This window comes from Perognathus longimembris, chromosome 28, assembly GCF_023159225.1.
Source record: "Perognathus longimembris pacificus isolate PPM17 chromosome 28, ASM2315922v1, whole genome shotgun sequence".
NCBI lineage: Eukaryota > Metazoa > Chordata > Mammalia > Rodentia > Heteromyidae > Perognathus > Perognathus longimembris.
This window is the reverse complement of record NC_063188.1, coordinates 93059924-93087205: the sequence shown is the minus strand read 5'-3', so window position 1 is coordinate 93087205 and position 27282 is coordinate 93059924. Positions and strand designations below refer to the sequence as shown.

At 36.9% G+C, this 27282-nt stretch overlaps 1 protein-coding gene across 4 annotated transcripts in view; it reads right to left on the bottom strand.

Moving 5' to 3' along the window:
- Dmd (dystrophin) overlaps positions 1 to 27282 on the bottom strand; it is a 1916788-nt gene that overhangs the window by 222575 nt on the left and 1666931 nt on the right. For all 4 annotated transcript variants that reach the window (XM_048336444.1, XM_048336436.1, XM_048336438.1 and 1 more), the window contains one exon: positions 3036 to 3114. In XM_048336444.1, coding sequence (XP_048192401.1) covers positions 3036 to 3114 — 79 coding nt within the window. The remainder of the gene's footprint in view (positions 1 to 3035; positions 3115 to 27282) is intronic.

Genomic DNA, 27282 nt, shown 5'->3' with positions numbered 1-27282 from the left:
TATTTTCATTTGTGGGATGAAAGAAGCTGTTTTTATTTTATAGACTGTCATTAATAACAAATAAGTGACTTCTAAGCTACTCTGCTTCAAACATGGTTTTGATGGCCCACATAACTTCAGGTGCAACTTTCTAGAGATCCATTTGTTAATGCTCCTGCAAAGCCGTGCAAATGTAAACATCCTTTATCATATCTGAGATGTTTATATAGGTTTATAAGTATGCTAGGCATAGTGTTGGATATAATAATGAACATTTTCCCTCTTTCTGGTTGCACTAGGACTTGAATTCAGGGTCTCCTACTCACTCAGCTTGCTGGTTCTCTATGACTGGAGCCACAATTCCATCCAGGATTTGGCTGGGTAATTGGAGTTGGAGACATAGTTTTTCTGGCTGGCTGTCATTGAACTGTAATCCTCTGTATTTTAGCCTCCTGAGTAGCAAGGGTCATAGGTGTGAGCCACTACCACCTGGCCTGAAATAATCTCTATATCAAGCAATTCAGCATTACCATGGTAATCTGTTACAGATACAAAAGAGAATTCTGGCCAGACATTTAAAATATTACTCAGAAGAATATATAAAGAAACAGTGTTTTTAATATAGTTGGAATGAGAAAACACAGCTTATAAAATTGTAACATGTTTTATATTTTTTGGTTTAAAAGAAAATAAGAGAACCTGGAGGACTCTCTCTCTCCTCTCCTCTCTCTCTCTCTCTCTCTCTCCCTCTCTCTCTGTGTGTCTGTCTCTCTCTCACAAACACATTCAAACACACATATACATACATACTTATACACAAAGACAGAAAATATATAAGCCAAATTTTTATAGTGGTTATCTCTTAGTAGTAGGATTGTAGATAACTTTTCTTCTCAATTTTGGACTCTGCTTTCTAAATGTCCCTGGATGAGCATACATTACCTTTATAATTTAAAATAGGATAGCATGAAGACACAGTCTATGCTTAGCCTCACTGTCCTATATCTTCAATATAATTTAAAACAAGTCGGAATGTTTTTTAAATGCATGAACAAAGCTTTGAGGCATATATTGATATTTCATTTGGGTATCCAAGAGATTGGTGGATTCTAGACTGGCTTTATTCAGGCAACTATATCAATTTCTTTATGCGTGTCCATGTCTCCAGAACTGACCTTCCTGGAACTGGTCCCTGATATGATATGCTTTGAGAGGTATAAGGAGAAGCTCGGAACTTCTGGCTGATGTTATACCACTAGAGAGCCATTCCTCAGGCTTATGGATTTTTACCCTATTAAAATGCAAATAACCCAGGAGAAGTACACATTAAACTTTACCTGTCACCTGGGTTAAATGAGTATAACATATCATTTTCCGGGAATAGGGTTTTAATAGGGAAGACAAGGGAATTTGGAGGAGGGAGCACAAGACAGAGAAAAGAAAATGTGAATGAATATACAGGGTACCTGAGGAGTAATTAATATTCATAATAGTAATATTGTTATTTATGGTTTATGAGTCATTTCAGAATATGCTATCGTATTTAATCTCAATTAAATAAAATGGCTGTCACCAAGGCAAGTTAAGCAGACCAGAGATCTGGGAAAATATAGAGACAAAATCTGTAATCTTTATACTTTTTTATAGTCCTATTTATAAAAGCTACTTTCTTATTTATGGAAATATATCTCTTTTTCCTTGGCAATTTTTAAGCATGTGGGATAGTGTCTAATAAGTAGTCTACATGCATGTAGTAAGGTTAGAAATTCAATAAAATATAACTTCTCATTTAATCCATTATTAACAAAAAGTTAGGATAAATATCTTTAAGGGATTTTTATTCTAAAAGACAATGACCAATTGGAAACCCATGGAAAGTAACTAGTCAAATACTGCACAAGGTTTGTGAACATGGATCTTTTTATTAACTTACAGAGAATGGAATGAAAAGGACAAGAAATCAACAATAAATGAATGTAGCAGAAGATTGTAAAGGGATCAACCATATAGAATCACTTCTCTACAAAATGTACTAATTGAGTAAAAGTACAGGGTAGTGGTTAAAAACACAAGAATATTTTTTTAATCTTTTACTTTAAAACTTAGCTCTCTTACTAGGTGTGTAAATGTGTGTCTCAAATCAGCTAATATTTGTAACTGCTGGGCAGAAATGATTGCCTTGAAATGATGGTTGAACCCTCCTACATCCTCCCATCTGAACAGAAGTTAATGCATCACAGTGCTGATAGATGTTAACTCCGCAGAGGAGATGTACAACTTTTAAATATCACAAAACTCAACATATGTACTTGTATAATCAGAGAAAGAGTTGGATAAATTAACAACCATCCAGTGGCCACCAAATTAATATACATTGTTGTATTAATAGAATGTTTCAGTACTTAAACATTCATTTAGTTAAAGATAATATTCTTTAGATTAATTATAAAATATTTACTAAAGGACCTAAAGGACCTGAAAATCAGAAAATACTATGAATAACATATTAAAACTGGCAAATGGGAGAAAAATGAGGGAGGAGTTAACAAGTTTGATAAGAAATGTACTCACTGCCTTATTTATGAATCTGTAACCCCTCTGTATAACACTTTGACAATAAATAAATCAATTAAAAATAAAAATAATAAAACTGGCAAATAAATATAATGAGCAGAGGCAACAAAGAATTTGAAATTCCCACTTAGGGTAAGAAAGAATTCAATATATGATCATAAGCATAGTAAATGCACAAGAACATACATTATATGATTATATCATGATTTGATCATATGAGGTTTTCTAAAAGAACTGATATTTGCAGAAATAATGACAAACAGTAATGAAGTTATCATGTTAGAATTCATTGCAGGAAAGAAGTATGCATTGAAGACCAGACCAATGAGTGGACTGACTACCCTATTCTTTTGAATTCATTCACACTGTTATACTTTATACTTTTTACTATAAGTAGCAGAGAAGGCTGGAATTCAGTTCTTAATTCTTAGCTATTAATATGCACCAAAGAGGTTAAAACATAAAAGTTGAGAACAACTTACTAGAAAGGAAGTGCTGGGATGCTGGGCCAAAGTCCCTGTGGGCCTCATGTAGCTGCCTGACACGGTCCTCTACAGCCACCTGGGAGGAAAAGGAGAGAAATGTTTACTCATTCAAAATAAAGAGAAACACTTAAAACAATGTTTCCTTTTTGTTAAGATGGTTTAGTTCTCCAAGACTGGGGGCACTAAAACTGTAATTCATTATCCTGGTTTTAATATATCCTAAGTGTAAACTGTCTCAAGACCTAGTTTTAAAAAATCAAACCAAGGTCAAACACCAGGGATTTGATCTGTCTTGTCAATGACAAAAATTATATTCTTTACACACTAATCATTAACAGCTACAAATAAGCTACTGTCTCACTCAGTAGTATCAAAAAGTACAGACTCCATTTTTTATTTTTGTGTCAGTCTTGGGGCTTGAACTCAGGGTCTTTTACTCCCATTTAGTTTTTTTTTTTAAGTTTTTGAAACTCTTAAGTCAGTCTTCCACTTCTGACTTTTTGTTGGTTAATTGGAGATAAAAGTCTTTCATATTTGTTTGCTTTGACTGGCTCTTAGAGCTCAACCTCCCGAGTAGCTGGGATTATAGGTATGAGCCACCAGAATCTGGTATAAACTTTTAATTCTTTTACCAAAAACAAGGGGCTTGACACTTGATTCTATCCTAATTGGTTAAAGGATACCACAAATTATATATTTTTTGTCTTTTAGTCGGAATATTGGTTTTGGCCAATGTTTTGGAGTTAATATTAATCAATTATTAATGAATATTGAGTTACAATTATTAGTAATAAAGAACAGTTGGTCAAGAGTTAAGTATTAAAGTAATAGAAGCAAAGATTGACTTTGGGATCAAATAGAGTGCTCAGTGTGATGAAAAAATTCAGATTCTACTTTTCAGTGGATTTGGAAATTACTGAGAAATATGCCTCTGGTAGCAGAGAAAAAATATTGTCTTCTAAATTTTTTATATTAGGATTTTCTAATATATATTTTTCCAGTGTCCTAAAAGCTCAGTGAATTCCATTCTTGGTGGGAATAAAGGAAAGAAGTTCATGGAGGTAAAATGGTATACTTTGTCATCTGGCATTTCACTAAGCCAGTATTAATGGTAGCCCTAGGCTTCCTAGCTCTATAACTGAATTTTTGTTTGGTTGTCAACAGGCTATGGGAAAGTTTTGTTTAGTTTATCCATGGGCACCAGAACTTAGGTTCCTGTGGTATAGAAAATGCTTATTAACAAGTAAAGCATATCTTCCTCTCATCAGAAAAGTACTTCAGATAGTCTAGCCTAACACCAACTTGATGTTCCAATATCAATAACATGCCTAATATAGACTTAGCACAATTATTTTTCACTTTTGCCTTAGCCTCTTCCACCTTTGCTTAGGCAGAATATTTGGGTAACCAAAAAGGGTTCCAAAAATAATACAGGATTTGCCTCACTGTTATAATCACAGAAGCAGAGGAACAAACCTTATGCCTCTGTACTTCCAGCCAAACTACCTGCAGAGTCCATCAAATTATCCACTGTTCTGTGATATTCTGACCAACATGGTGCCCAAGGGATTTCTTCTTGTGGTTGCTTCTCTCTCCAATGCTCTTTCCTCATTTTTCTCCCTACATAAGGCCGTTAGAATTCATGTGCTTACTTTCCAATCCCTCAGGTTACAATAAGTCCTTAGTGTTCTCACAGTACCTGAAAAAAATTCTCTTTTATCATCCATTGTAGATATGAACATGAGTTATCTCATAAAATAGATTGTAAACACCTTGGTACACAAGGATCATTCATTACCCTCCTCAAGTGCAAGTGTGCCAGAATATTTTTTGACACTGATTGCCTAGGTTTGCTGGTTCTTTGTGTCAACATTACTTTTGGATCTGACTGACATTTGTATTAGAGTCTATGGATTCTGTGTATTTCCCTCTCAAACAAAAGCAGCATATCCCATCAGTTGAAGGCCTAAAGAAACGAAAAAGGTGCCTTCTATTTTAGTTCTCTTGCTTACTTGAGCTGTCACTAGTCTTTTCCTAAGTTTGCACTGGGATTTACCCCAACTCCATGCCCTTTGCCCTTGAATTGGAATGCACCAAACAGCTTTCCTGGATCTCAAGCTTGGGTCAACAGATTAAGGCATTTCTTAGCCTTTAGAAAGTAATAATCTAATACCTTCAAATATCTATCTATCTATCTATCTATCTATCTATCTATCTATCTATCTATCTATCTATCTATCTATCTATCTAATTTTTCCTATATTGGGATCCTATTTCTCTGGAGAACTAGTATAATATCTCTCTGTAAATTATTCTACTCTTAATTTTCTTTATTAATAAAATCTTGGCAATGATACGATCTACTTGATAATTTTGTGGGGATCAAATAAGATTATATTATATATAATTTAAAATGTTGGGGCTGGGAATGTGGCTTAGTGGTAGAGTGCTTGCTTAGCATGCATGAAGCCCTGGGTTGGATTCCTTAGCACCACATAAATAGAAAGAGTCAGAAGTGGTGCTGTGGCTTGAGCAAAAAGAAGCCAAGGACAGTGCTCAGGTCCTGAGTTCAAGTCCCAAGACTGGCAAAAATAATTACCAAAAATGTTTAGTTTCTGAAAGTATAATTGTTCAATAAAGGTTAATAGATATTATTATTGTTGCTATTATGGTTAATAAAAGGAGATGAATAAGTTTTAGTATGCAGTACTCTGTAGACAATATAACATTGGCAATATTAAATACTGTGTGTAAGACAGTATGAATTAAAATGTAATCTTCATAATAACTCTGTGATAATACTTAATAATATTATTATTACTCCACTTCATTGATATAGAAATAGTCATGAGGGCTTTTAAAAGAAACTTGTTTGTCCAGGCTTGATGCTATACATTTATAATCCCAGCTGAGGCAGGGGAACTGAAAGCTCAAGGCTGAAAGCTGTACAGAAAGCTTAAGGCAGTACCTTCCATTTGATGGCAATTAATTTTTCACTCTGTTAATTATGTGTTCATATGAACACATAAGTAACAAATGCTATAGTATAGTCTCTATTCTTTGGAAGCATAAAGGGTAGGCAGTGAGAAATAGGGATAAGCCCAGGAAAGGCCCAAGGCAGTAAGTAGTACAGGAGTGTTGAGAAAGATAAAGGCATACAATTAGGCTGGGCACTAATGGCCTGCAATCCTAGATCCTCAGGAGGCTGAGATCTGAGGATTGTAGTTCAAAGCCAGCTTGAACAAATTTGAGGGACTCTATCTCCAATCAAAAAGCCAGAACTGGATATGTGTTTCAAGTGGTAGAGTACCAGCCATTAGCAAAACAGGTGAAGAGAGTTCAGGACCCAGAGTTCAGCTCTAATACACACACACACACACACACACACACACACACACACACACACACACACTACAATCAACAAGACCCCTTGGAAGCAAATGGTGCAAAACAAGTCACTCTAGACCAGGAAGATCAGGATTTACATTTTAGGGCAAGGGTATCATCTGAATATTTCTATGAGGTGACTCACTATTTTAGAGGCAAGTTGAGTTTCAGAAAGGTTAGTCTGTATGGCCTAAAACAGCTTCAAATGAAACCCTGAGGCTGTGACAAGAGGCTGTTACAATTGACCATATTTGGGATAATATGAAGCATTGGAGTAATGATATTACCTGGAATGTAAAAGAAGGTACATATTGGAAAGTATTTTGAAGGAAGTAGTACTGGATTTCGTATTGCAGTATAATTTTGTTTGTTTAGCTATGGGGATGGAGTCCAGGGCTTCAAGTATGCTAGGCAAGTGCTCTCTAACACTGATGTATTTCCAGATCATGAGCTTAGTTTTTGAAGTAGTAAATACACTAGATTTCAAACATGTAGGATTTGAAATACAGCAATTGGAAAGGGGAGGAATGGCATTATGCATATATGAATTCATTTGAATATGATGAATTTCACTAGCAGTGAAACTTTTAACTGGAGATATCATGGATAGCCAATTAGAGATATCTCAAACAATTTGCCTCAATCATTAAAGGAATGAAAAGGAAGTGAGACTAAAGGGCATAAGAGTGAGCATTTGTAAATGAGTTGAGAATAAAGAGCTTAAGGAGTTTAAATGGAATTATTTAAATAGAAAGAACCCATTTTTTCTGCATTAATAGGCAATATTCTGTTTTCCTTTTTATAAAAAGTAATAGAAGTATAAAATCTTTTTGGAAGCATACATCCTATTTGTACAATTAGATCATAGATCATGAAAGCTTAGAGCTGGAAGAAACCTTATCTATTGATACACAAGGGTCTATTCTTTAGAACTATCCCAGATGGGAAGAAAACTGCCATCTGCTCCATCAGTACTCATCATCTAGTTTACAGCAGTTCTTCAGGAGTAGAAAAAAAGGTCTAAAAGTATGATCTATGAGGACAGGGACCAATTTTTCCCCCCAATCTTAGCCTCACTGACTTCGCCCAGTATTTGACATGTAGTGGGTACTCAATATTAGTTGAGTGAATTAGTGTATAGTTTATTCATGGATTTGCCATAACAGCTACATTTTAAATATTCTCCTTTCCCAGATTCCTGACACAAGGTTTTACAGTCCTTCCCTTTTTTTTTCTTTCCACTCTTTCCCCTCCTTCCCCTCTTCTTCCTCCCCTTCAACATCCTGTCTTTCTCGCCCTTCCTTCCAATTTTAATCATCAAAGTAAAAAGTAGGAAAGAACCAATTTAGATTCATTTTGGCTATAATATTAAATTAATTAATAAAGCAATAATGTCTAGAAGACAGCTTCCTCTCTTGCTCCAATAAAAAAATGTGTTTTGCTTTTTCCCCCTTGTTGTGTTACTGAGGATTGAAAGTAAGGCCTTGCATAAATTTGGTAAGTGCATTGCCAGTGAGCTACAGCCACAACCCTAGAATACATCTCTATATTAATTTCAGGGATAAGTAATGGAATGCAATAGACCTTGTCTGTCGTGTTCACAATTTAACAGTTTCGAGTACCCAGGAGATGCTCAGTAACATCGGATAAGTGAATGACTTTTTGAGTTCCTATCATTTCTTTGGCACTGTGCAAACCACAAATGTGGCAGACTTGCAAGTGTAATTTGAGGGTTAATGAATGAGTACCAAGTCATCCAGCTAAATTAATACTAACACATTCTTAACTCCCAGCTGTGACTCCTTCCCAAGGCTTAGTCCATAGCTCTGTGAGTTTGACTGATATCTTTATTTCAAAATTTCCCTTCTTCAGAATTGCTATAAGTAAACTAAGAGATTAAAAATAAGAGTAAAATAAGGAACAATTCATGTGGCTTTTAGAAATTATTTTAAATAAATTTATCAAAATGTAAATGTTGATGACTTAACATCATTTTAAATTCTCAAGAGCTTCTTCTTTTTTAAAATCTTTTGACTAGATAGGCATCTTGTTTTTTCTCTCTGGAGGTTTTGGAGGGGCACAGATCACATGTTGATGAGGAAATGCATTGGTAGACTCTGTGGTTTCTTCTCAATGTCCAGGTATTTGTTATTGATACCAGATACAGAAATTGTGTTTTCTCCAGTGTACAGAAAAGATGTACCTAGGCACATACATTTTGATTTTTCTGGCTCTCAGTTTGTGTAAACCCTTGATAAATATCTATGGGCTTGTAAGACCTACACTTCACATCTATACTAATGTACCCAAACCCAATCAATAAAACTTCTTATACTGTGAGGCTAATGAACAAACTACAAACATGTACACAAGCATCTTAATATAGTCTACTCAGAAGTTTTTGTCCTGCAGTTTTGCAGTCTCTACAGTATTCTGAGTACATGCCTTTAGTACTCATTTTCATTTCTAAATCCTTATATTGACATTCATAAGTATATGACTAAACATTATTTGGGAAACTGGGCTGAGATTTAGTAGAGTTTGAGTGAAAAGCCTTTTGACTAACTGCAATCTTTTTTCAGTTAAAATCCACTCTTCTAATTGAGTTATAACTGAGGAAAACAAAGGTCTGGTACAATGTTTGAGATGAGGGTTAGTAATGAGTATAGCTCTGTGGACAAGCAATTTAGGTTTGTTAAAGACAAGATCCACTTTATTCTCTTTTGCTTTAATTAGTTAATTAAATTTTGCTATTTAAGAGACTTAGGAGTTAAACATCTCCTTGTATTTGACCTCAGGAAAGCAGCAAGTGTTAACACAGTGCCCACTCTGAGTAGGAGTATGAATATTAGTTAGTGTTGGCATGGATACTACTGTGTGCTATCTGAGATCATCATTAATCTATCTTTTTTTTCTGAGATGTATTTTTGCTGTGTAGACAGCCCAAGCTGGTCTTGAACTCCTGGGCTCAACCAATCCTCCTTCCTTAGCTGCAATGACTTAACTAACTAGGACCTTTTTGCTGGGACTTCTGTAGTTGGGACTATAGGCATCTGTGATGGTCCATTAAAAATATTCCTGGGCTGGGAATGTGGCCTAAAGGTCGAGTGCTTGTCTAGCATACGTGAAGCTCTGGGTTCAATGTTCTCAGGACCACATATACAGAAAAAGCCAGAAGTGGCTCTGTGGCTCAAATGGTATACTGCTAGCCTTGAGCAAAAAGAAGCCAAGGACAGTGCTCAGGCTCTGAGTTCAAGCCCCAGTGGCAAAAAATATTCCTTTCATTGTTTCTCCACTTCCAGTTTATATGTCACTATTGATTCCTCTCTTAGTCTTTAATGATTCATCTTCTTCCTTCTATTCCATTTCTTCTTCCTCTTCTTCCTGCTCCTTGCTTGCATTCTGTTCTATAGTATGTTACAACCCCAACATTGACTCCTTTTCTATACAACCTACCAGAAGAGCACACAGACTTCATGGTGTTTTATATGAAATGGCTGCACATTCCTGAGATGGGTGAGGCATGAAGAGTCCTAGCCTAGTGCCAACCTCTATGCCCAGCATTAGTTTGTGTGTGTGTGTGTGTCTGTCTGTCTGTCTGTCTAATACCTGTGCAATGCACATGTATTAGCATGTGGTACTAGAGTTTGAACTCATGTTCTCTAATAAGCACCCTATCATTTAAGTCCCATCCCAGTCCCTCTTGATTTCAGGTATTGGGATTTGCACTCGGGGACTTGTGCTTGCCAAGCAGGTACTCTGCTGCTGAGACAGGACTAAACTTTTGGCTTTTGTTATTTTTTGAATAAGGTCTTGCTTCTTCCTCACACTAGCCTACACTGAAATTGTTCTGTTTATGCTTTCCATGTAACTGAGATAATAGTTGTATCCCACCATGCCCAGCTTTTTATTGATTGAGATGGGGGGGCGGTTATCACAATTGTTTTTGCCTGGGGTTGAATTTGAACTGTGATCCTTTCTCTCTCTCAGCTTTCTGTGTAGAGTTACGGATGTGAGCCACCACATCCAGATACAATCTTATTTGTTTTAGTATTTTTCAGACAGGGTCTTGTGCTTTGTGCTCAGGAACAGCCTCAGACCACAGTCCTCTAATCCCTACCCTCCTCAACTTCTAAGAAGCTAAATTAGATGCAAGCACTGTTAGACCTGGCCCTTGTGCTCTAATTTTGAAGAATTCTTGCATTACCTGAAACACAAGAGAAGAAAAACAACAAGTCCTTTGTCCATTGTTGAGGCTTAAAACTTCCACCTCACCAATTTCTAAAATGCACTTTGAAGATTTGTTTGTTGCTTTTAGTGCTCAGCAATTGCCTCATTCTGTGATAATGGAGTCAGGTTTTATCAACATTATGTTGACTTCATAGACCCAAGTACCTTAAGGGTATCATTAATTTTAATTTAGAAAAGCAGCAATCAACCTCCTATCTTGCTTCATTTGTCAAAATCTGTAGTTTTAGTTACAGCTACAAATAGTTATGAAAATTGTGACAGATAGGGAGAAGATCATAGGAAAGGTTGGTTCTACTTGCTTTTTAAACATATTTTAAGAGAAATGTTTTGTCTCTAAAAGATAAAATTGGAATTATCCTGTTCACATGATATAACTTGATGCAGGTTTTAGCTTAAAAAATAGATTCTCCTTGCGAAGCTTCTCTAATACATCTCATGATTTGCAACAGGAGCTAAAAGTCAAGTGGCTCTCACCTTGCAACACCATTCCATTAAATCATTTACATTTTGGCTATTTATTCTTCAGCTTTATTTATTCTACATTTGGAAGGCATCATGCTAACAGAAAATTTCTGAGGCCATTGGAGCATTCCTTCCTAGAGTTATTCAAGGTCAAAAGTAGCATAATGTTCACATGCTAATTACATAATTATGCCTCCTGGTATTAGAATGCTGGAGTATTCCCGAGGACCAGAAGTAGCAATTAAAAAATATCAATGAGATAAAAGAACTGGCATCATTTAGAGAAACAAAAAGACAGAATATAGAGGAATAAATAATTTCATAAAATCCTGATTGAAGCAGGTTGAAACCCTGAAGATGAATGAAGAAAAAGATAAAGTACCAGAGTATTTTAGTCTTAATGGCAAAGCCCTTACGTTTTGCGTAATAATACACTTGTAGAATTTCAGTTTGTTCTACTAATCATCTTTTTAATGAAGGCTGGAAGGGGGAATTTGCTCAACTCTGCAAGCTATAATCCTTAACCAAGGAAATCAACCTCCTTAAATCCCACCCCATGCTCACAGTATTTCCAAAGCTTTCTGACATTGACTCCCTTCACAGTCAATTTGTCTGCCTATCAAAGAACCTTGTCTGCCAGGAGCCCATTTTCAGTTCCCAGCTCCTCTCTGGCCACTGAAAAGCGCCTTTCTTTTCTTTCACTGATGCAGAGCTGCCAAACCAGTATCAGGCCATTCTTTACAAATCAGTAAACCGGAAGATCTCATCTACTGTACTTCCAAATCCCCTAACATTCAGTCTTTCTCTCTGTTTTTGTGTATCAGAGGATACTAAATAAATAAGTCTTTCATTAATAAGCTCTTCATAATAAAGTATAGAAGATAGAACAATGCATTTTTATTGGTTCTGGGTGGAGATCTGTCAGAACTGGATTAAAAATTGGATTCACACCCAGACTACATAGGTTTTCTCTCACTACCTCCTTTATACTTTTCTAACTGAGGTAGCCCTCCTTCCCTCTTTCCCACTGCTTTTCTTTTCCTTTTTGCCACCGCTTTCTACCTCCAATGCTGTTGGTAAGCTCCCTGAATAAGACTTCCCTAAACTATTTTAGATATTTTCACTTCAAATCTAAACGAAAGCTATTTTTTTAAATGTGGCTTTACATAGTGCAGAAAACTACAGGGAAAAAAATTCCACAATACAATGTGATCTTTTATAGGAGAAACAAAAGATTGAATTTCTAGGTCATCACAGAAGTAGGTATACTTCCCAGAGCAATAATCTCAGGTACTTTATGAGATTCTTCCTTTCACTAAAGCAAGAAATCCTAAAATCCATCAGAATACGTGCACTGTACCTTGACTCTCTTTTTAATCCTCAAGTGAAACCAAGACAGTAAAGTGTAATAAAAATGCATATAGCCCCAGGCTTTGTGCCTTAGCAAAGAGAGAAAAAATAAGCTTCTTGACTTAATATGTCTTCTGTGAATAATCAGCCACTGCATTTGGGGATCTTGCTTTATAATCTTAATGTATTGTAGAGAACTTCATGCTCATGGTATGACAAGAATACAGATTTTTTTCTTTAAAGAAGGGATCACTCCACCCCAGTTTCCAGAAGAGAGATACATGCCAAGTTAAAAGAAACAAAATTAAGAGGGCAGAGAGCTCTTGATTTTTGGCAATACAGGTTTTGCATTTTATCTGAAGTTGTCAATGAAAAGGGAAAGGGAAAGGGGAAGGAGAAGAGAGGGGAGGTGAGAGGGGGGAAGGGAAGGGAAAAGAAGGGTATGGAAGAGAAGAGATCATAAACTGTGAGATTATGTAGCTAACATTGGTTTGGGAACCTTCTTGGGTCTATTCCCAGATGTTTATTTAGCTTGTCCTTCTCAACTACTAGTTCTTAGTTGATTAATAAATATCTCCAGGAAGATCAATGATAGCTCATAACAGGCTTCTAGTACTACAACTGTGAGTATTTGCATTTTAGGAGCAACTTTAATTAAATAATTAAGCAATTAATTACTCAAATATTTATTGAGTGCTTATAAAACACTGGTAGGAGAGGAAGGAGGAAATACAAAAGCAAAGAGCCTATAATTAGTGAATTCATGGGTTAGATATTTACAAATAAGCATAACAAAGTAGCCCAGGAAAGATTTTAATGCAATGTAGTCATTTTGACGGTACAACTCAACTACCTAGGAAGGTTTTAAATGATACAGATTCTTATTTGTACAATTTCCAATTCTGTTCTTTGGGGACTGAAGCTGGAGAATCCATTTTATCTTTAAATACCATGAATGGTTCTCATGTATGGCTTAGGTTTGTAGCCATGAATGAGACATAGTGGAAAGTCACTACTTTTATGAGTCAGGCAGACAAAAGTCAAATTCCTTGTTAATCATTTGACCATCAGTATCTTTTTTTTTTTTTTTTGCCAGTCCTGGGTCTTGGACTCAGGGCCTGAGCACTGTCCCTGGATTCTTTTTGCTCAAGGTTAGCACTCTACCACTTGAGCCACAGTGCCACTTCTGGCCTTTTTCTATATATGTGGTGCTTGGGAATTGAACCCAGGGCTTCATATATATGAGGCAAACACTCTTGCCACTAGGCCATATCCCCAGCCCCTGACCATCAGTATCTTATAGGAGTTGATGAACCTTAGATTACCTGTTAATAGAAATACTGAAAGACAACAGGAACATCAACAACAGTACTGATAACAGATATGTATAGAACCATTCACAACATCCCAAATGCTGTGTTAATATAGTTATATTTCATTTAAGCCTGTCACATGTGAAAGTAAACTCAATAAGGGTATACTACTTTAATCCCCAGGTCAGTGCCTATCTCATAATAGGTAGCCTAGTCAGTATTTTAATGAGTGAACATTTTCATGAGGAAAGTGCTGTTATAATGACTATTCTACAGATGTGGAAATGGATGTACAGAGAATGGGATGTAGTCAAGTACATGATAGGAAAAAGTATTTCTTAGCACCTAGTGGGCATTCCTTTCTTCTCTGATAACAGAAAAGTGTTAAAAGAACCATTGTAGGGTGGGGGCGGGGGATACAGAGTATCTAGATCAAATTAATGAAAGAAGTTGCTTTGAAACTTAGCTTTCAAACCTGGGTAAGCTTTTGATAGGTAAAAATAGAAGAGACATTCTAAGTAGCAAGAGCAGAATGTGTAGGTTTTGGTGCTAATTCAGACGTGGATGTAGAATTTAAACACTTAAAAAGCTGAGTACAATAGGGCTGGAAATCTAGCTTGGAGTCAAAACAGAGCAGTACTTGACTTTCAGCTCAGTGCTGGTCGCTAACAGCTGAAATCTTAGCTCTTCGGGAGGCTGAGATGTGAGAATCACTGCTCAAGTTCAGCTTGGGTGGGAAAGTCAGTTAACTACCACAAAGGCTAGAAGTGGAGCTCTGACTCAAATGGTAGAGCTCTAGCCTTGAAGAAAAAGCTCATAGACAATGCCAAGGCCCTGAGTACTGGCCTAAGGACTGGCACAAAACAAATCATCAACAAGTATAACAACAATAAAAAATGTAGAATTCTTCCTGTTGTTTGTGAAAATACACTCAAACATTTAAAAACAATTACTTTAAAATTTAATTATTTCAAGCTTGTGCCCTTGGCTCACACCTATAATCCGAGCTACTCAGGAGGCTGTGATCTGAGGATCATGGTTCAAAGCCAGCCTGGGCATGAAACTCCCTGTGAGACCCTTATCTCCAATTAACCACCAGAAAACTGGATGTGGCCCTGTGGCACAAGTGGTAAAGCACTAGCCTTGAGCTGAAGAGCTCAGGGACAGTGCCCAGGCTCTGAGTTCAAATTCCACAAAGGACAAAATAAGTGATTATTTTCCTCTTAATGCATTGGCATGCTAATAAATTTTAAGAATAACATATTTTAAAAGATTCTCTTCTTCATCATGTCCCTCTAGCTGTTCTGCCACCCATTGTACCCTCATTTTCAGATTCTGTATCAATCTAGTCAAAGAAGAAAATCATACGGTGAGAACGGTGCTTTGCAAATGGTGTTGTACAATGAATGGATATATGGAGCAGGTGATGAAAGGGTAAGTTGCCAGAAAGAAAACTGAGAGGGCTGGGAATGTGGCTTAGTGGTAGAATGCTTGCCTGGCATACATGAAGCCCTGGGTTCAATTCCTCAGCACAACATATACAGAAAAGCCAGCAGTAGTGCCGTGGCTCAACTGTTTGAGTGCTAGCCTTGAGCAAAAGAAACTCAGAAGAGTGCTTAGGCCCTGAGTTCAAGCCCCAGGACTGGCTCCCTTCCCCCCCCCACCCCCCAAAAAAAAGAAAGAAAAAGGAAAGAAAAGGGAGAGACAGTATAATAGGGTGTAAGAGGATAGTTATAGAGTCAAAAAGAAGAGTCAAGGAAGCCTCAGACTTTCATTACAGGTGAAAAGAAACTGCTGGTTTGGGAAGGTAGGGGAGCATCGGTTGACATAAGAAAGCAGTAGGCTAGGAATGGGAATGTAGCTCATCGGTAGAGTACTTTTCTAGCTTAGAGGGTGTTCTAGGTTTGATCACCACTAATGTAAATAAATAAAGAAATCTATTAATAAAATAAAATAAGTAATGGTCAAATTGTAAGAAGAATACCAGTGATTTGTAAAAGCCTCTAATCTCAATCATTCTGGTGGTTAGCAGGATCTCTACTTTAGCCTGGGCAGAGAGAGTATATTTTGCTACAAAATGAGTTAAAACCTGGAACTCATTTAACAGCATATTATTTATTTTGAAAAGTAAGTGCTGGAGAAAAATAGGATTGGGGTGAATTTGGCAGGAGAATTCCCAGAAGTTCCATATCATAACTTACCTTTTTTCATCTGCTCAGGTGGGGATAACCAGGCATTTTCTATCATTTAGCAAGACTCAAACAAGTATGGCTTAGAGTATGAGAGGTGGGGTCAAGAATCAATCGTTCACTTGGCATTTTTTAGTTTCTTCTATATATAGTCTCCTGTGTGCTCTTGTGGAGGATGGCAATCATGAATCAAGAGAAGTCCTCTTTTCAAGAACCTTGTAAGTTTCAAAAGGTCAATACCCCAGGAGCTAATGAGAGTCTCTCAATATTCATCTGTGTGCTCCTGATCAATGAGAGTAATATGTTTTTCTCAAGAGGGGAAGTAGTGGGAACTGGGGCAAGCTGGGAGTATCCAGCTTGTAATAAAGTATCATGGTTTTAGAACAGATCATTAACATCTCTTGTCCTTTGAGGAGTATTTTATCTTGAATAGATGCTTTGTATGGCAGACGTGATATAATCTTAATAAATTAAAGATTCCTGTAATACTTCAAACAGTATCATTCATATTTCTGATTTCTTTTAGTGAGTAACAATTTATTATTCTCCACTTTTAACTATCGTATAATTGTTTGCAAAGAGCTTTCAGTCAGTGATTGGTATAGTTTTTTTTCATAATTGATTTTCGCATGATTTTTATGACTACAGATGTTAGATATAAATACATTGCATGCTTTGTGATTAGATAAAAACAATGAAGTATTTTTATGAAGAAACTGACAGTACCACTACTGCTACTACCTAAAAATGATTTCAGTGTACTAATATGAAACTTTTTTTCTAGAGTTTTCCAAAGTAATGTTAAACCTCATACACAGAACTTTGAACATATAGTCCTTGATCTAGGATTGAACACACATTTCATATCTTGAAGAAAACTTTTTTTCTTTTGGTTAGCTGATCTTTTTTTATCCCTTCAGGCATTAACCAGTCTTTTTATTTTTCTAGCCACAGTTCTGGAACTAAATTCCCTAAAGGCGAAATCATCTATTAGATGGTTCAAAACATATAAGTTTGCTTCTGTTGTGTTATTTTTCAGTACAAATTCCAGAAAGAAAAATATACTCTTGCATATGAAGGAAGATACACTGTAGTAAATATTCACTGACTTAACTCTAAACTGTTTAATATTCTAATCTTACCTGCTACTGACATTCAGCTCTGTAATACACAATGTAGAAAAATACAACAGAGTAAACTTAAGTAAACAAACCTACAGCCCAAGGATATTTAAACATCAAAACAAACTGATACTTTTGAAGTAACGCTCTCATAAGGTTATAATAAACACAGACGATTCTTATCTACTTCTCAGAGTAAAATCCTCAAGAACATTAAACATGAAGAGAACTTAAGGGAATTTCAAATTAATATTATTTTTTGTTTGTTTTTGTCAGCCGTGGGGCTAACTCTGGGCTTGGGAGCTGTCCCAGAGCTCTTTGGCTCAAAGCTAGCACTCTACCACTTGAGCCACTTTCAGTTTTCTGTTGTTTAATTGGAGATAAGAGTCTCATGGATTTTCCTGCCTGGACTGGCTTTGAATGGAGATCCTCAGATCTCAGCCTGCTGAGTAGCTAGGAATACAGGCCTGAGCCACCAAAGTTCAGCCAAATTAATATTTTTTTAAAAACAAATTTTCATGAGTATTCAGGAATAAGATACTCCATTAATTCAATCTAACCTTTATGCCCAAAAGTTAAGTGAATTGGATGGAATTTCAATAACTAGTATTAATGGTTGCAAATAAACACAAAAGTTAATTATCAAGAATTTATCAAGGACAAAAGATTATCATAGTGTGTATCAGCATATATGTGTACATTCAGTAGATATCTGTAGAGTTATTCAACTTGAGTATTACTAACATCTTGGCTCAGCAAATAATTTATGTGTATGTTGTCTGGGGGGAGGGTGCACATAATAAGCACACAAGCAGTAGTCTCTGCATTACAGGATGTCTAACACCATGCCTGACTTCTATTTACTAAGTACTAGGAGCATATCATCCCATGTTGTGACCACCTGAAATGTCTCTAGGTATCACCACATCCTTTGTAGGACACAGTTCTCCTCAGTTAAGAACTACTGGTGAGGGCTGGGGATATAGCCTAGTGGCAAGAGTGCCTGCCTCGGATACACGAGGCCCTAGGTTCGATTCCCCAGCAAGCACATATACAGAAAACGGCCAGAAGCGGCGCTGTGGCTCAAGTGGCAGAGTGCTAGCCTTGAGCGGGAAGAAGCCAGGGACAGTGCTCAGGCCCTGAGTCCAAGGCCCAGGACTGGCCAAAAAAAAAAAAAAAAAAAAAAGAACTACTGGTGAATATATAAAGATCCACCTATTTTGTATATGCGGATGTTGTTGATGTTTAAAAGAAGATTGGAGCTCCATTCTGTGACAGACTAGAGGAGAAGGAAAGTTAAAGGTTCCCAAGTATATACAGACTATCTTCAGCTCTTCTCAATTCAGGAATTTTCTAATTGGCAGTGTTTGTGCTAGGCCTCCTCCATGGACTAGCACAAACTCTCTTAATATCAGTGTTGTGATTTAATGGATCTCCCTTCCTAATCCTGTTTCATCTTCTTTTCCTCACAGGTGGTATTATTTAATAAATCGGTCTTGGGATCTGATGCTTGGATGACCAGGTCTGTAAAATCAATCAATCAATCAGATAATTCCATTCTCAGCCTAGACAGGCACATGATGTGGTCTTGGGCTATTTGGGTTAAACTCTCAGCTAGTTCTGAATGCTTAGTTCAGAATTTCTCTCTTCTGCTGGGCTTGGTGGGGATACTAAGAGGACAGGAGTCAACAGCATTAAAGCTGTCTGAGCTTACTTTTTCTTAAGGAATCTGAAATGAGTTTTCTGTCATTTACAATCAAGAGTTAAACCTAGTATTCTTTATAATAAAAGGGAAACCATAGAAACATTTAAGAAAATTACTATTGGCTTAAAAGTTGCTGAAAATGAACTTACAGTAATAACCACACACACACACACACACACACACACACACACACACACACACACACACACAGTCTAATACTTCTTTAAAATCTGAAGACATTTCATAAGGAGACAGGAGAGGGCAGAATTATTTCTATTATACAATAACAATTTTTACTAACTGCAGCGTTAGTTCTCTCTAGGTTTTTTCCAAACTCATCATAGAGAATAATAGAGAAAGGATACTTGATATTGGCTGCTGCAGTGCTGTCAATATTCATTAGTTTCTATTTCCTGTTATGAGGCTTTATGAAGACTTGGATAGATTCCTGTACAACACACTTCACCTCCTATTTCTCATTCCCTGTTACCAACAGTAGGCAAAGGGAACATTTACATGAGTACAGTATTTGATTCCAACCAGTCCCTCAGGCTTGAGACAATTTCAATAACATGTGTGCATGTAAGACTGTAAAGTTAGCCTATTTCAGCACTCATTTTTAATAGAAAGATTTCTTTGAAAACTAAAAGTCACATTTGTTCTCTGAAAGTGCTTAAAAAGATCCGTTTGTCAAAAGGAACATTGACTAGAGCTTCTGGGAATCATTAGTTGGAGCTAGATCCTCAAAGGAGGTTCTATGTTAGGAGATGGTACTTGGACATTTAGGTAAGCTGCTACCCACCTGGGATTTTGCCATTTGAAAGGGTGCTGGTTGTTGACAGACTTTAATGGATATTCCCTGTGCTTCTGGAAAAACAAAACCCTCTTAAATATTAACATTAGAGGTTCCCTGCTTAAAATTAGGGCTTGAGCAGTTACTCCTTGTACTCTGTTTTAAGAGAAGTTGCCAAAGATTTTCTAATATCAGGCTTGTACCAGGGACTGTCAGCCATGGTACCAAAATATTCACCACTTCCTTTCTGGGGAACTTACTGTCTTGGTCATTTCCTCTTCTTTGTGAGAGAGACAAGTGACACATATGGATGCAATGAGGTCACTTTTCTTGTTTGTTTCTAAACCAGTGTAAAACTAGGAATTAAAATTCCTTTTCTCTCAGATTGAGAGAATTCACAACAAAAAGCCATGCTAACATAATTGTTGCCCAGTGTACAGGGAGTTGCTATTATCTAACGTCCACACACCAAATTCATATTTTCAAGTTCTGTTGCAGTTGCTAGTTACTAGAAGGCACTTTGTTACAGAAGTAGAGAAATTCAAGCTGGGTTTTGAGCATAGAAAGATTACTGGAAACACTTTATGAAGGAATCTCCTTTTTATTATTGGAAATGGCTATAACCAAAGGCATTTTGAATATGATCTTGAATTTCAAAGGGACCAAGTCATAGGCTCCCTATGTTTCTTTAGATGCTAATAATATTACTTCAATAACTGGCATAGGTCTTGGATTTCTCAGGAAATACACCACTGATGACACAAACTGCAGGCACAAGAGCAAAACAATATAAGATGAAGAAAGAAGAGTGTCTCTGAGGCCCAAGTGGTAGCTTTGAACCACTGTAGAATTTACTAGAAGAGGATTAGGTGAATCCTTATTGATTTATTATTCTTTTCTTTCTTTCTTTTTAACTTGGGGTCCCATTATGTTGTTCAGGCTGGCTTTTATCTCCTCTGTTCAAGCAATCCTTCTGCCTCAGCCTATCCCCTAAAAACTGGGATTATAGGTACATGCTACCATATTTAGCTTATTATCTGATTCTTAATACTGACTTGCTCCTTAGAAAATTTATTATAAAAATGAAAAAGAAAAAGAAAGAGAAATTTGGAGTTGACAGAAATGATCTGCAAATGTCTCAATTTTAGGTGTCTCCAATATGGACTTGGTAAAGATGATAGAGGCATATTAGCTATTTATCATTTATCTCAGAACCTTTCTACTTTTGACCTTTTGCTTTTAATCTATGTAGTAACCACTGTATCCCACTATTCCGCATTTTTGTGCCTTTTGTCTCACATTTTAGTCTATTTCTATCATTCTGATTTCTTTTCATTCACTCTAAGCCATTTTCTTTCCTTATTGCTTTATTTAATGTTTCCCGTATGCTACAGCGTAACTGCATCGTCTCTCCATCCATATCTCTAAATTAGAGGGTCTCTTTTCCTTTTCTATGCAGCAGCTGCTCTCCAACATGTTGTCTTCACTTTTCTCTATTGTAGTCTCTTTTGTGATTGGCCAATAGCAAAATGAAACTTACTAGAATCCAATTCTAAAAGCACTTTAGAAGGATGGAATCTTAGCATTTACTCTCCAAATCACTATCATCAGTATAGTTGGTGCAGAATGGTATTCCATTTGGAGGCTCATTGGATAAGTATGAGTTTAACCTGGAGGCTATAAAATAACAGGGGGAGGAGATTGTGTTCCTTTCCTCATTTATAGCTGAGAACATTGTGACTGACCTTGCTTTCTTATTTCCAATTATGCCTTTTGGAAAAATAAACTTTTTTCTTTTATATAGCATAATATGTATGATTTTCCAGGGCCTTTTGTGAACAATAATATAATTTTGTTTTCATTTTACAGATGATGTGACATAATTTTGGAATACATGTTCAAGGAAGGATTCAACATTTCTAGATTCAACCTAGTATTTCCTGTCTCCCAGAAAACTAAAATTAGATCCTGTTTGAATGACTACTCATGCAACATTGGCATCCATGCAATGAGAATGGTTCCCTGTTCCTCCTGCTAGACTACATACTGATCTGACTATTTGATAATGTGGGATTGGTGATTTTTGGCAATCAACAATAATACTCAAATGAACACTAACGTTTATTAAGTGCTTATGATGTGTAAGTATTACACAAAGAGATTTAAAATGATAATTTCATTTGGTAATTCTAATCATCTCAGGTAGTGAGAATACAAACGCTTGGCATCTTGCAATCATTCATATTTTATCAAAGAGGATAGATACCTGGCAAATAAGTACATGAAAAGTTATTCAGTATTCTTAGACACTAGAGAAATACAAATTGAAAGGACGAGACAGTCTCAAACATATAAGAACAGCTTTAAAGACAAAAGTAATGATCAGAGCAAATATTGCTGATGATGTAAGAAAGTGGATCATTCACACATTCCTAGTTGGACATAAAATAGGATTCTTTAAACTAGTTTAGCTATTTTAATGGAAACATTCAACTATAATACTATGAGACAACTGTACTCCAGCAATGATCCCAGAGAAATGAAAAATGAGAAACCTGTACACGAATGCTGATAGCTTTATTCTCAATAGTCTGAAAGTAGAAAAAAAAATCTCATGTGCCTTCCATGGGATGAATTATTAAACAAAGAAAAGAATAACCAAACAATAGAATGTTACTCAGCAATAAAAAGAAATCCAACTTTAAGGTTGATTTAGATGAATCTCTAGGGGATTATATTGAATGAAAAAGTGGATATTAAAAGGATTATATCTGTATAGTTCCCATGTCTATAACATCATTGAAATTACAAAATTAAAGAAGCTTAGATTTGCTTTTGAAACAATATACCATTAGCCTTCTTCCTGCTGAAACGCAGAAAGCTGGAATGGCATCTACTTTCTTGGGTGAACTAGAAAAATAAATCAAGAGTTATTTTTATTTATAAAAACATAAAACTCATTATTAAGGAGAAATTGGAGAAAGAAGACCTGGATATATAAAATTGAGTAGTATCTGGTAAGAGACAGGTTTCTTGAGGAGTTGGTCAAAGGTCAAAGAGCAGGGAAAACTCTCTAACCACATCTGGAATGAGAGAATCCTTCCTGAAGCCACAGGTGTTAAACTTGTTCCACTGGATGGACAGAGAAGGATATGACAAGGATGTGGATAAAGCAGGTACTTGGGACCAACTGTGACAAGTCAAGGTATTTAAGGGTGATGGTCAAGTACTAAGGCTCTGGAATTGAACTACCTGGCTTGCCTCTGTTGTTTCCAAATTGAAAGCCACTGAGCTAGGAACCTAAATTCTCTAAGCCTGTTTCTGCATCTGAAACTAAGACTCCTTGATAGAGGTACCAGAGAAAATTTGCTAGGAATAAGGCAATATATATGTATATATCAAATTCTTATCTCAGTGCCTGGCAATAGTCTCACTTGACACAAACAGTTATCCCTTAGTATCCATGAGTGATTGGAGTCAGGACTCTCAAGGGGGCCAAACTGTGGCTGCTCAAGTCCTGTGTATAAAATGATGTAGTATTTGCATAGCAACTACACACATCATCTGGTATGTTCTGAAGCATTCCCATACCTATTGCAATATAAATATCATGTGTTGTTTATAGAGGAAAAATAAGTGAAAAGTATACATATTTAGTATAGAAACAATTTCTTTTTGAAATTGCTATAGGCTGGCCCAGAATTTACCATGTAGCCAAGGCAGGTCTCAAACTCATAATCCTCCTGTCTCAGCCTTTTGAGTGCTGGGATTAACATCCTGTACTACTATGCCCAGCAAGACACTATTTTTTTAAATATTCAACTTGCAGTTAGTTGAGTTTGCATGTAGAATTTAGGGATATGGGTGGCCAACGGTATTGGCTATGAGCACGATGATAGTCTAAGGAGTGACAAGGATGTGACACCACAGGTTGTAAAGAGTTTAGAGGCAAAGATTATATTTAATCTTTGGCCACCTAGTCCTGAAGGCATTCCTAGCTCACACTTGGAGCTTTCCTAAATTAACCTGAGGAAAGTAGTGCTTAGAAGATTTAGCTGGCAGTAATGGGTGAATCTGAGGGAAGGAGAGATCTCAAACATGGAGCATTCCTTCAATGGTCTCACTCCTTATGACAAAGACTACGAGAAAATAAAAGATTTGTGCCTGCAGAATTTGCACAGGGAATATAAAAATAAGATAAGGATATTGTTTATGGACTTTAATCTCATTTTAACCAAAGATATAGTCCAGGCTTTATTTCAGTTTGCATCTCACACCTTTTTCTTTTTTTGAAAGAAAGCCCAGTGTAGCAAAAGGAATATGAACTCTGAAGTCAATTCAATACTGCTATGCCCTTATGTCATGTAACCTTCAGAAATATATTTATTCTTGCAGCATCTTTAGTAGATAACTGTGGTGATCCACCCTGAAGCCCTTCTTCAGAATCATCTGTTGTGTTGTTGGGTGCTCACTCCCAGCTATATTCCTCATTGGAGCTTGCCTCATACAAAGTGCCATCCCATTCCTGGGGGGAGGCCTATGACCAATGGCTGGATTATGTATCCAAGGAATTCTCTATCCATTTCATTTACTAAGGACAACTCTGAAAGGTCAACTGACTTCAGAGTTTACTTGCTGCAGCCTTGATCCCAACTGCACTGTGGATCAGGTTTCCCTTAGCCCAGTCATGCTCTTTCCACCTGCTGATCTTTCTGCATGCTACACTCCAAGTGCTTCTGCTTCTGCTTCAGAGTCCAGAGCATGTTCGTCCTAGTCTTGGAAATGGAATGCAGGCACAGCATTGCCAGTCAGGCTTACGGTGAGAAGGAAATGAGATCTGTGTTTGGCAGTAATTATGTTCTAGAAAGGACCGCTAATGTATGACGTTTGGGAACATTTTTGCTAAGTGAAATAAGCCAGTCATAGAAAGACAAATATGATATGATTCCACCCATATGAGGCACTTAGAGCAGTTAAATTCAAAGAGACAGGAAGGAGAATAGTGGCTGTTAGAGTGGGGATAGGCAAAGAAATGGAGAGTTGTTTAATGGTGTAGAGTTTTAGTTTGGGCAAGGTGAAAAATTCTTGAGTTGCATTGCATAACCAAATGGATATACTTAACATAACTGTACATTTAAGATGTTTAAGGTGGAATATTTGATGTCATATTTTGATCATAATTTGAAAACAATCAGAAATGGTGGCTATCATACAATTGTTTTTATTGAACTGATATATCCTCCCATGAATGAATAACTTTTCTGGCTTTTCCATTAGCCTCTCATCTTCTTAGCCCTGGAACCTATAGTTGCAGATGTGATTGAAGATCTTTATCCCCACTGGCACCTTGGCTATCATGTCTCCATCATCTGGTCATTTCTGCCAATGGCTAAGATCTCACATTTCTTTATACTCTCAATGCTCTAATGCTGAAATCACCCTGGAAGAAGCTCTGAAGAACTCCACTGAAGCTCACAGCACTGTCATCTTTCATTTCCGAACAAAACAAACACTTTAAAATCATCCACGATCACCTTTTGAAAAGCACATCAAATTGCATCATGATTTAAAAGAAATTATACCATGTCAATGTTGAGTTGTTGAAAGGAGGGGATTGAGATCAGGAGTCCGGTGAACTTGACAGATGTAATGATGTGGTTAGATACCCTGATGGATTTTGATGCTGGGCTGGTATGCTTTGGCTCCTGTGTGCACGCATGTGCATGTGCATGTGCACACACGCACACACACACACACACACACACAATATTTCTGTCTTTCTCTCTGAGTCTCCATTGGTCTCTCCCCTCTCCACCTCTCTTCTTGCTCTCTTGCTCTGTGTGTATGTGTGTGTGTGTGTGTGTGTGTGTGTGTGTGTGTGATTACTACTTGTACAAAGAGCAGAATCAAGGTCAGAAAACACAAGAGAAGGGACATCAAGCTCAAACAGAGGACTTTAAAGTTCCCCATGAGAATTTTGTTATTCAAAGTTCAAACTGATCAGCAGGCTACAAGTATACATGGGGCCAGGGTATGGACAGGGGTCAATATCTTAGAAATGCCTACTGAGAAAAGAGTGGAGAGCAAATGTCAGAGTGAGCATGGCTTGGTCTTTCTAATGCAATCAAAATAATTTGAATGAAAGGGATGGTGTCAAGGAAGGTGTAAAGACTGATCTGAAGCCAGTGGTTGTCTCTTCTGTCCTAGTTTTAGGTGGCTTTCCTGGTGAGGGTGGATGAGAGCCAAAAGTGCTGGGCTTCTCCCCAGAGTCATGCAGGGTTCTGCAGGTTTTAATGATTATGGCAGAGAGCTTGATCCCCTGGAAAGCCCTTGGAGTACTAAGCCAGCAAAATGCATTGAATCTGACAGGTCAGCATTTACCACCTCTGGTACCAATGCACGGGAGAAAACAAATTGTTCTACTCACAAGCATTACCTATGAGGGGGTTTGGACTTGCTCTCCTTGTTATATAAAATAATTTTATATTCTAAGCAAAAATACTTTAAGTATGACTCCAAAGTTTTGCTTTCAATTTGATTTTGAAGCCTTGGTTGTTCTGTTCCCTTGCTAGTGAGAATAATGAGGGGGATGGGGACTGGATTCTCCAAGTATCTGAAGGACCATTTTTCCCCCCAGGAGGGTTTATACTTCTTGTGTATATCTCCGAAGCATTCATATAGACAAAAAGGCAGAGGTTATGGAAAGATCGATTTTTAGCTCAATGCAAAAGATAACAGCCTAATTATTAGGGTGTTGGGCTGCCTTGCAAAGGAGAGATGGTCATCACTCAATTTTAAGGCCAGGCCAAAGATTTTTCTACCAGAGATGTAGAGCAACTTCTGAGCTGGGAGGGAAATGAGACTACATCTGGGTTTTATTATTCAGATCTGTTAAGATGTGATTAATAGTAGCCTTAACAAGTTAATGATTGAGAAACAGTTGAATGTGATGGTTCCAATCATAGGCTCAGATGTCAGACTGAGTTGGAATCTTGGCTGCTTATTAAGTTTTCAGTTTGAGGCAAACAACTTATTTTTTCTCTACCTTAAGTCGTACTTATAAACTGGACATGACAATTGTACCTCCTTACAGAGTTGTTGTCACACTTAGATTGATGAGTAAGCACAAAGTGTGCATATTGCTTAGTAACAGTTAATATTATTTCTGTTGCTACAGCTCCTCTTTTTCCTCTTCTTCCCCCTCTCCTAACTGCTCTAACTATTTTAGGTTCAACCATATCATTTCTGGCTTGGATTTTATACTTGGATAGTCAGAGAAGGGAACAAGGACTTATGGAATATAAATTCATGGTGAAGTACACATTATTATGTGATCAATTCATGAAAACTCTGAAATGTAGGCTCCTTTCCCTCAGGCAGGTGGTGGTTTTTTTTTTTTAGCAAGGAAATTATAACTATAAAACAAGACAGAATTACATTTCTTTTTGGTTTAAAGATTTTAAAATTAGCACCTAGTAGTTGTACAAGGAAGGTTTCATTATAATATTTCTGTACATGCATACAAGGCCTACAGATCACCTCATGTTCCACACCTAGTCTATAACTCCCTTCTCCCTCCTCCCCACTTGTCAAACAATTTCATTGGGTTTCATGGTTCTATTTACATAATTTTATATATACCATACTTGGAATATGCTCATCTCCATTCATCT